Source organism: Atta colombica, unplaced genomic scaffold (genome assembly GCF_001594045.1).
Source record: "Atta colombica isolate Treedump-2 unplaced genomic scaffold, Acol1.0 scaffold140, whole genome shotgun sequence".
Classification (NCBI taxonomy): domain Eukaryota; kingdom Metazoa; phylum Arthropoda; class Insecta; order Hymenoptera; family Formicidae; genus Atta; species Atta colombica.
In genome coordinates this window covers 170,894-182,099 of record NW_017259229.1, presented here as the reverse complement: position 1 = coordinate 182,099, position 11,206 = coordinate 170,894, and the positions used below count along the sequence as shown (strand labels likewise).

At 23.7% G+C, this 11,206-nt stretch overlaps 1 protein-coding gene and 4 non-coding genes across 11 annotated transcripts in view; 1 reads left to right on the top strand and 4 right to left on the bottom strand.

Annotated features, from left to right (window-relative positions):
• Positions 1-3,074, bottom strand: part of LOC108684769 (aromatic-L-amino-acid decarboxylase-like) — a 6,987-nt gene extending 3,913 nt beyond the window's left edge. Inside the window, exons 1-3 of one of the 7 annotated variants that reach the window (XM_018189244.1) lie at positions 1,345-1,376; positions 966-968; positions 75-318 (exon numbers count right to left, since the gene is read on the bottom strand). In XM_018189244.1, the coding sequence (XP_018044733.1) occupies positions 75-275 (201 nt within the window). In that variant the 5' untranslated portion in view covers positions 276-318; positions 966-968; positions 1,345-1,376. Of the gene's footprint in view, positions 1-74; positions 319-797; positions 843-965; positions 969-1,344; positions 1,391-1,430; positions 1,467-1,532; positions 1,561-2,056; positions 2,470-2,933 lie in introns of those variants that run through there. The other 6 variants (XM_018189239.1, XM_018189242.1, XM_018189245.1 and 3 more) reach the window with 6 other exon arrangements.
• A 4,594-nt stretch (positions 3,075-7,668) lies between these two features.
• On the bottom strand, positions 7,669-7,740 carry Trnap-cgg. The gene has a single exon. It is a non-coding gene; the product is annotated as a tRNA-Pro (tRNA).
• A 622-nt stretch (positions 7,741-8,362) lies between these two features.
• Trnap-agg lies at positions 8,363-8,434 on the top strand. The gene has a single exon. It is a non-coding gene; the product is annotated as a tRNA-Pro (tRNA).
• A 1,798-nt stretch (positions 8,435-10,232) lies between these two features.
• Positions 10,233-10,306, bottom strand: Trnat-agu. Its single transcript has one exon. It is a non-coding gene; the product is annotated as a tRNA-Thr (tRNA).
• A 353-nt stretch (positions 10,307-10,659) lies between these two features.
• Positions 10,660-10,732, bottom strand: Trnaa-agc. The gene has a single exon. It is a non-coding gene; the product is annotated as a tRNA-Ala (tRNA).
• Between the last annotated feature and the right edge of the window lie 474 nt (positions 10,733-11,206).

Here is an 11,206-nt window from a genome sequence, read left to right as displayed (position 1 = left end):
ATATTTATAATATATATAATAATACATATAACATTTTATAATAAAAAAAAATTTTCAAAGAATTAAAAATTTACCCCTGGCATAATATATTTTTCCACGTCTTTGAGAACTTCCTGCCATTTTTCAGATTTTTGCGGTGCTTCTTTTGGAAGTAACTTACTAAGATAACCCGGCTCCACATCCGGCAATACGTTTCTACTTCTCAAAGTATCAGTATAATCCGCAACGTAATCTATAGTTGCTTTGGCAAATTGTATAAATTCCGAAGTGTCCATATTTTATAAATTCAAGAGTACGCGATACCAATTGCGCTGTAACCTACGAGTTAAAAAATCCGTTTTAATTAATATGTTCGTAACATAATTAATATGTTCGAAAATAATGAAGGAAGATTGAAATATGGCTTTGAATTTGATGTCATTAAAGTTAAACTTATGTAGCAAATCGCTATCTCTCTCTCTTGCGAATGATTTTTATAACTGTACCAATACATAATGCTATACATTTTTTTATCATATATTGAGAAAAAAATGCTGTTGATTCAATTAAAGTCTATATTATTAGTCTATATTATATTACGGGATGTCACTAACATAAGTAATTAATTCATGTATAGTTTTATTGACATAAATTATTATTTCAATAATCAAGCTTTTATAGCATCAATAAAAATATACATGAATTAATTACTTATGTTAGTGACGACCCATAATATAGATTTTAATTGAATCAACAACATTTTTTTCTGTAATGATAAGTTTTATTAAGATTATTTTATCTTGACTTAAATTTCATACTTGTTGATTCAACTTAGAAATAGCTAGTGCGGAAATGCTTGATAGCGAAACTTTGTTAAATATCAATGATTCTGGAATTAAATAACATTTCGTTATTTTTAACACGTTTACTGCCCATTTGAAAAGATCCCCTCTGGGAATTAAGTCAATTTCACAAAAATTATTTACCATCTGCAACAAAAAAACTAAGTTCAAAAAATGCGAACCAACATTGAACAATACAAAATGATGTCTTTATACCACAACTACAGTTTCACATTCAAAGCCCAACTAGCTTGCTCATTAAATTTATTAAAATTTGTATGAAAATGATAAATTTATCATTGCTGAAATGATAAATTTATCACTGTACGTGTCACATAAGGTTTTAATATAAGATTTTTCTAAATATTTCTGAAAAATCTTTCTTGCTATTTATCTTATTTGCTTTTATCTCGTCGTTTAGTCCTTTTTTCAATCTACCCTTAAGATTCGTCTTGAATATTCATAGTCTTATAGATATCTTATGATCTTTATCCCTAAACGAATTCGTAAGTTATTGACTCACATATCTCAATTTCTTTTATTCCCATCACGCATATTTTTGGTATTTGAAAATATCATGTTATTGTTAAAATTTATCGGAATTTCTACCTCTTTTATCGTAGAGAAGATCCCTCTAGTTCTGATCGAATCAATTTGTTTTCATAAGCTGCTTATAATACATCTCCGATTTATATATATCTATAAGCTTACCTTCTATCATCGTTGAATAAAATTCGTCAGGAGACAGTTGTCGAATCTTTTTAATACTTTACATATTACAGTGCGCTCGTAATAGTAACAACTACTAATCAACAACATCATGAATAGCAAACGTATTATTAATGTATATCAAAATGTAAATCAATTTCTGTGATTGAATTACTTGATTTTGAAGTAAATAAATGTCTATATTAATATATGCACAAATAATAAATTAAATTTGAATCAATATATTTTATATATATTCTTAAATTGCTTAAAACCAGTATTACTTTAATTAGTTACTTTAATTAGTTAAATTAACGACATAATGAGTGTGGGAATAATGGTAAATTATAAAAATTATTAAAAATAACTCAAATTAAATATAATTTGTTATGAATTTAACAGTGAAGAGAAAAATTTCGTATAAAAAACATGAGAGTCTCCCAATAAAATTTTTCTTTCTATTTTCAAGACAAATATTTTTATTTCTAAGTATTATTTCCATTCACGATCTATTATGGAAGTCGTACCTGTATAATTTACGCGTCACGTGTTGCACAGAACAAGGAAAATTCACTATATGATCACCATAAACATCGTAAAATAGCAATCTTTCACTTAGATCTGAGGTTTGTATCTCGCTGTCATCGGACACAATCGGACACAATAGCGACAAAAATTTAACTGATGATCAATCTGTTCGACTCGAGATAAACGCACGAGTTGATGGATGATCCGAAAGTGTTTTCCATCGAATACCGTTCTCTAATATTAAATACCGCCACTCAAAAAACTTTCACTTGCTTTCTCCGTAATCATATTTGCCGAGAAAGCAATTCTTTTAGTGCTCCGAAAATGTTCTTTCGCTTCAACTGATGAACTATTTTTTTTTTAATTAAACGGCTGTTCATTTCTTTAATTCTAATTGGACGGTACATAAGAGCAATAGTAGTTCATAATAGTTATATTTATAAATTTGCAATTTAGTTATATTAATTAAATGTGTACTACTGACATTCATTATAACGAGTTTTTTTAATATAGAGTCTATTCTTTATTCAATTTAAAATATTCTTTTTGTGTAAAATAAGTTTATATCTATGTAATGAAATTTTTAAATATCCAATCAATCGAGAAGAAACATACCAAGAAAATAAGAATCAGCTAAATGAAATGCGTACACTAATAAAAAAAAATTAAATTTCATTAACAGTAATTAAATATTTGTTCAAAACAATGTGTCTCTCTCTCAAAACAAAATATTAACGATACGTTTAATATAAATTCGAAGGTACTATAAATTAGACATGAATAAAATGTGTCAATACAAAATTTACTATATTATAAGCTATATTATTAAGCTATATTTATCCCGATGTGTTTCTTCCTGATTATATATTTTTATACCTTTTTGTTTATATTTTCAAAGCAATAAGAGTAGACTGCTGTATAGTAGAAGAGAGTTTGCTTCACTATGCAATGTGAACTATTCGAACAACTTTATAATTTATATATCTTCAGTTGATAAACACTTAAACCTAACGAACTAATATGTTTATTGAAAGTTTATATAAGTATGTTCATTAAAAGTTTATATAAGAAGTTTACTCAAGTATTAAGTAAATGTTTCATTAAGTTTTAAAATATTTATTGAATTATTTATGAGATGGAAATTTAAACATGGAATTGTTAATGACATAGTCTCGAGTCTTTCTTTTATTACAGTTTTCTAAGTATTAGTAATAAAATATTACTATGTCAATAAAGAAGAGTGTTATAATGTGCTTCTAAACAGTATAATCATATTGATGAATCACAATGAAACTCTTCATAAACAGTAATATCATTATCGACAAAATTTTCTATAATTCTCTATAAACAAATATAAGCACAATCTTTCATTAAAAATTTTTGCCAGGAAAGTTGTTCTTCTCTAAAACATAAAATGGCTTATCGGTTTTTTTTTTGTTTTTTCTTTTCTTTTGATTTTTTTCTTGTTTTATAAAAAAATGAAAATTTAATAACTTTTATCTAATTTTATTTATTTTATTTAATTTCTGTATTATATACTCTGTATTATATATTCTGTATTATCTTTATTTCTTATCATTTTTATTATAATTTCTCACGAAATTATCTAAGCTGACTAAAATATGAGATAGTTAACCATATTCTCATCTGTGCATATACCTAGCAATTTATTCGCAATATATTAAAGTCTTATCTGTTTAAAATTTTATCTTGTGAATGACACTTATTACGTAAAATATTTACAATAATTACTAATGCATCGTAATCTATTAATCATTAAGCAATACAAGAAATAATTTATGTTTTGTTTTTTATTCTGACATATTCTACAGCTCGAATTAGACTTTTGTCAATAATAATTTTGACAATTTTTATCCTATTACTGTCTTAACTTTTAATTGTAATTCTATTGTGAACTTACCATGATAATTCAAAAACTACATATTATATTAATATAATTAAAAGATAGACATATATATCTCTCATTTATTACAAATAACAAATATATAACTTGAAAAGAAAATTTTCCAGGAAATATATTTGGGTATTTTGAATCACATTAAAATTTTGTAATATTAATTTTGAAATGTAATTTTGATGTAATAATTAATTGTGAAGAAATAGAGGTACTTTTAAAGTATGTACTTTTAAAGTAGACAGGGTCTCACAACTATCAAATTCCCTTTTAAGGACATATTCTTGAGGTAATTTAGAAACGAAAATCCTAATACAAAAATGTTAAGGCTACAATAGTTTTTGAATTATAATTAATTAAAGATAGTGTGTAATTCGAAAACTATTACAGCTTCGATATTTTCGTATTAGGATTGTCGTCTTAGAATGTTCAAAAAAATCCAGAAATATAAAAATCCAGAATAATAATAGAGGCTCTAAAAATAAAATGGTTTTTTACTTATAAGCATTTAAAGTTAACTCATAATTCAAAAAATTATTGTAGCCTTGTATATTTTTCTTTTTATTTCCATTCTTTTTTGCAAACAAATTAGAAATGACAACTTTCGAATTATGTTGTAATAAATGAGAAAAATATTAAAGAATCAAAGAGCAATTTTAATTTTTGTTATTATTGTATGTGTACATATATATTATACGTATTGTAATAAACATTCTTATATTACACATTCTTACATAATACTAATAAGATTGAAAATTTATTCGCAACGCAATATTTAAAATTATCGGTTTGAAATTTTATGTAAGATGAAAAACATTTTTTATAATATTAGTCAAAATATAAAAATATCAGTTAAAAGTATCAACTAAATAATTAATCAAAATAACTAGTATCAACCAGAAATTTTTTATTAGCTTATATCAGCTAATAAAAAATATCAGCTAAAAAAAATATCAGTCACTACTTAATAACATTTAAAGATTTTAATGGTACAAAAACATTATATAACATTATATAATTTTTAAACCAATGAAAAAATTTGTGTTTAAATTTTATATACACATTCAAAAATAATAATAGAACAACCAGTGAAATTTTTGTTAAATTCTTAATATTTTAAAAATAAATATTAAACATTCTTAAAAATAATTTGCGTTTGTTTCTGATCTTGTATTCTACGTCATTACATGCATTTACATGTATTTTACTAAAATTTTACTAAAACATAACATTTTACTAAAAATTAACTTAATTATTATTACCTATTACATTTCGTTTTATTATGGCAATATTTATAAATTTTATATATTTAATAATAGAGAATTCATCCTGCAAAAATTAATGTTTTTTCCTAAAATAAACTAAATAAATAATTAAGTATTTGTTTTTTACCAAGTACATATCACTTGATAACAGCGTGCTTTATAACATGCTAAACTGCGTTTTATAAATATATTGAAATTATATAAATAATACAATATATTATAGTGAGAATATTAATTGCACTAGTTTACAATAAAAAATTACTTCAAACTCTGAACTAATTTTATATACATTTTGAAATACTGAAAACAATGCCATAAGCCAAAAAATTCCAGCACGTCAGGTTTCTAAGATAGTAAGGTTTTATTGTCCAAAATATAATTTTTTTGACGATAATTTTATTAACGATTTGACATATTTTGTAAAAATAATTAATATTATCTTAAAAATCTAATTAAAAATCACAAATATATTGTTTATTCTTTATAAAATGAATTTTTCTTTATTTCAATTTTTTTTTTTTTTATATTATAAAGGATTTGAATACATGGTCTTTTTAAGATAGTAAAAATTTTCCGCTCATAACAATGAAGTATCATACACAATTTCTAATTTGTAATTATCAATATACATTCACAAATACAACTTTTGTTTGAAACATTTTTTTTCTAAAAATTCGTTTTTTAAATATTCGACCTAGAGAAAATGAGGCTTTGTGTACATATGTATTATATACGTATGCATACTCTCAACAATATTTATGAGGATAAGTATTTATAAGTTACACTATGTATCAATGGTCACAAACTAATTATAAATGACTTTATTCATCGGCGATATATATATATATACATATGTGCAAGGCTGCAAGGCTATTGTAGATGATGACATGTATTTGAAATATTTTTATTTGAAAAATAGTATTCGCAAGACAATTATATTTTGTATTTTATGTTTGTTCGGAGTACATGAAAATATTTTGTATTTTGTATTTCATGGAAGCATATAAAAGTATTTTGTATTTTATATTTCAGTATTAATAACAAAAGATTGAAAATATTTTGTACTTCAAATACTAACATTGATAATCAATCTTATTGTTTGAATTACAAAATACAAAAAACTTTCAATCTTTCGATTTTAAATATAAAATACGTAATATTTGATCCGCTGAAATAAAAAATGCAAAATACGTTTGTATTTGCAAATAGTATGTTTTAAATAAAAGTATTTCAAATACATGCCCAATCCTGCTGATACATGTATATGTATATTTAGCGATATCTATGACGATAAATTACTATCAAACACAAACTAATAATTATGTGTAACTCCATTCATAGGAGAAAAATTTAATATCTTGGAAAAACTTTGTATTAAATCATAACAATGGCTAAAAACTAAAAAGCAAGACATTGAAATTTAAAAAAAATTATAAGTATTTATAGGAGATAAACAATGCATTCATGATCTCTGATCAAAATTTTAAGATAATATTAATATTTTTTACAAAAAATATCACGTAACGCAAAAAACAATTGAGGTTTAATATGCAAAAAAGTTATTTTTTTGCATATTAAACCTCAATTGTTTCAGAAATCTAACGTGGTGAAATTTAATTTGCAGCATCGTTTTCAGCATTAAAAAATCTAAGAAACATCTTGTCTAGTTCAAAATAATTAAAAAAAAAAAAAACATTTTTTTTAACTAATGTTATCTTTTCCTTATTATAATTTTTAATCGGTAATCTCGTATAGTTTTAGAGTTATAAATAGTAAAATATTTTACTTGTATCTCAAAAATTACACAAAATTGACGATTAAGTTATAAGTAAAATACAATATACTTCACGGTCAAGTTTGTCAACGCATTCATAAATATTCAAATATATTCTTGACATTTGAGTATTAAAATGAGGTTTGCGATACGCAATTTATTTATTATTTAAAAGACATAATGACGTTCGCATTTACATTTAGAATGCATATTTAAAATGCAAATATATTAGCAATGCTGAATCACAAAATAATTATAATGTTAGACAAAGAAATGCGCGAAAGCGAAAATAATTATTTTCCGTTTTTTGTTGATTGCTGAATACTATTTAAAAATATTGTTTTGTAACGTTATAATTTTGAGGAATTTTAAGACTTCTGATCTCTACTTATTGTTCTCCTATTTAATTAGTAATATAGAATTTATTGCAATGTTATATGACTACATGTGCCATTAAAAAATCTGTCAAATATTTTTTTTCATAACTAATTTTAATATAGCTTTTCTCTGTAATTATTATTCCTAATGTAACTATCTATTCTCTATTCAATTTTTTCTTTCTAATATTATAATTTGAAGCATGTTGCATAAATATCATTGATGCAATGACTCTTTTCAACATGCATATAATAATAAAATGCAAAAAGAAAGAATTGTGGGCTCGTCCGGGATTTGAACCCGGGACCTCTCGCACCCGAAGCGAGAATCATACCCCTAGACCAACGAGCCTCATGAAAACTTTTTCAATCTTGATCTTCCACATAATCGCAATCACAAAGTCATTAACAACTAAAAGAAAACATTATTTATTCAATAAAAACTTAACTGATGACTTAATGTATTTGAACTAGTTACATATCATTAGATATCATATCCGTATAATATAACTTCTCTTTGAATTACGGAACATATCTTTTTATAAAACATTCCTTTCATTGCTTTTCTTAAAGTGTGAGATTATGTGTTTCTTATTTTCATTATCTTTTCTATTTGATAATGTTTCTTTTATTGTTAAAAATATTTTCTAGACTTTTATCATCACGTTGTATGATAAGATATTTTTATAACTTTCACATAATTTTTACATAATTTTTATCATTGAATATACTTTATAAAAAAATAATATTATATGAAACATATTATATTATATTAATGTTTTTAATAAATTTATATTATTCGTACTCTTAATTAAAAGACTTCCAATATATATATATATATAAATTTAAGCATACATAACGCTTCAGTCTATCATTATATGAATAAAAAAACGTGGCCAATTGTATTTAATTGACTTATACTATATTTGATAGTCTGCGAAGTCAACTGTTACAGGAGCAACAATTCTCAACATGGCTCGTTGGTCTAGGGGTATGATTCTCGCTTAGGGTGCGAGAGGTCCCGGGTTCAAATCCCGGACGAGCCCATTTTTTTATTAATCCAATTAATTTCTCAGTGACCTACTTTCACGACCCACTTTCAGTTTGGTAATTCACTGGAAGTCTTTTATGACACATGCATTTCATGATAAATATTATAGATAGAGTTTAAAATTCTTTCTGTTTTTTTACTGTTTCAATAATAGACTAAGACATACCATTCAAATTAATTTTTGTTACGTACACCAAGCGAGATCAAGACAACAAATTTTGCATATTAAATTTGTATTTTTTTATATTTAAAAAAAATCAATATATTTATGATATTAATTTTGTTAAAATTGTTATTATAGATATTTAAACCATATAATTAACACCAGTTGGTTATAATAATTAATACAAGATCTGAAAACCGAAATTTCCATTCACAAATAGAAAGTATAAAAGTAAAACGAATAGAAAGTAGAAGAGGATTACTGTATTTTATGTTACTTTCATAGTCCCCATTTAAGATTACCTGAGACTACTTTTTTAAATACTTTTTTAAAACTTTGTTAAATAATTATTGCGTAATGTATTATACAATAAAAATAATTGACAGATTCCAAAGAATAAATCAAAGAATTATAATTCCTATAAAAGTCGAACACTAGATGTTTGCATATAATGAGAATTTATTCAATTAGTATATAATAATAACAATAGACATTTCGATCCTATTGTGAATCCTTTTCAATATCTCAATAATATTCAATACAAATAAAAATTAATAAATCATACAATTATAAACTGAACTTTAAAAATCGAATTGTGCGACATGTGGCTGTGTCTTGTGATGTAGTCATAATGAATGTCTAAGTGTATTCTCATTATCATTACTTAGTTAACTATATTAAAATATTTGAATAAGATTATTTAGACATACATGATAAGTAATAAATAAATGTTAAAATTTACATGATAAATGCAAAGACAAATCACTTAAACGAAATTATCAGTCTTGATATATGCTCTCATATCAAATAATGTATTATGATATATTTGTAATAGTATTTTAAGTTACTATGATAATAGATTAGCAGCAGTTATATACGTAACTACTAATTACTATACAAATAAAATAGATAAATAATTAATTATTGAATAAAAAGAATTAAAATATTGCAAAATGACATATATAATATCCAAAATTTTTATTAATTTGAAACAAAATCTTTCTAACAATATTAAAATAGTTTTGTATTTTTTTCATCGTCAAAGTTTAATAAATAATAATCACTTTGTTCACAGTCACATTTTTTTAAACAAATGTGATTACGTGAGTTATTTTATAATCTAACTAGATCTAATAAAATATAAAAAAAGATAGTAGCATGATCGTAAAAACACAAATAATTATTACAATACAATCCATTAAAAAAAACTATTTTGTGCAAGTAACATATTCACATATACATAATATGCTTCACTTTACTATTAATTATTAGAATTCTGCAGATCTATTAATAAATGATCTATAAATAAATGCAGATCTATTATTACAGAATGATTTTTTTACAGATTGTATTATAATAATTATGTAATAATTATTATTCTTCAATAATTAATATTAAAAAATTTTTAACAAAATTTTCGCGTACAAATATTTTAGGTAGTTTTTGTTTTTTAGTAATCGTTTCATTCACTTTTTTAATATGGTTTTATCGGTAATAAATCCCTAATTTTAAAAGCATAAAAAATATACAAATATAATATACAAATATAATACTTATATTTTACATATATAAACTTTCTAATATAAATTAAATATAAACAAAAAAATCAATAACCCGAACTCACGGGATGAGGCCCCGGAGGGATTCGAACCCTCGATCTCCTGTTTACTAGACAGGCGCTTTAACCAACTAAGCCACGGCGCCTACGTGAGATGAGAGTGTTATTCTTACATACAAAAACTTAACATACAATTTTTATAATAATAGTATATTTAAAAAAATCTCTAAATGATGCCAAATGATACTAAATGATTTAGATATCAATATACTTCGAATTATATTACATTAATTCTAATATATTCTCTTATATTAATTTTAATACATTAAACGAATTTAAAAATTTTAAACAATGTTACAATACAAAGTATATCGATAATAGCAAAAAATATTTTTGTATTAAGAGGGAATATATTTTTTAAAAATCTATTTTTTTATAACTGTTTTTGTATTTTTTTTCTCATTATTTTCATTACAAAAATTTTTCGCAAAAAAGAACTTGGAGGCGCCGGGTATCGATCCCGGTACCTCTCGCATGCTAAGCGAGCGCTCTACCATCTGAGCTACGCCCCCTTTGAAATCTTGTTCTCTAATATCACTAGAAATGGTAGACATTCCCTAAATATAAAATACATATAACATACATTTTGTAATAATTAAGAAAAACTAAAAAAAAATTAAGCCAAGAAAACATTTATTGAGAATTAAAAAGGTCAGTATAAATTATATCCAAGATATAAAAAAATTTATCTTATCCAATGCGATCAAAACTCTATTTTAAATTAAATGTAAATAAAATACTTATAAATACTTTATTTTACTAACTAAATGTTAATTTGTGAAATTTAGTTATCTTTACTCTTTACAAAATATTTATATGATAAAAGAAATTACATAGGATCAAATTTATAAATTGTACACGTAGAAATTCTGAGATTATAGTAAGAAAATTAATTAATTTTTCTTACTATATGATTATTATATAATAAATAACATAATGGAAAATAAATCAAATCGAAAAAATTACGTACAAAGGAAATATATATT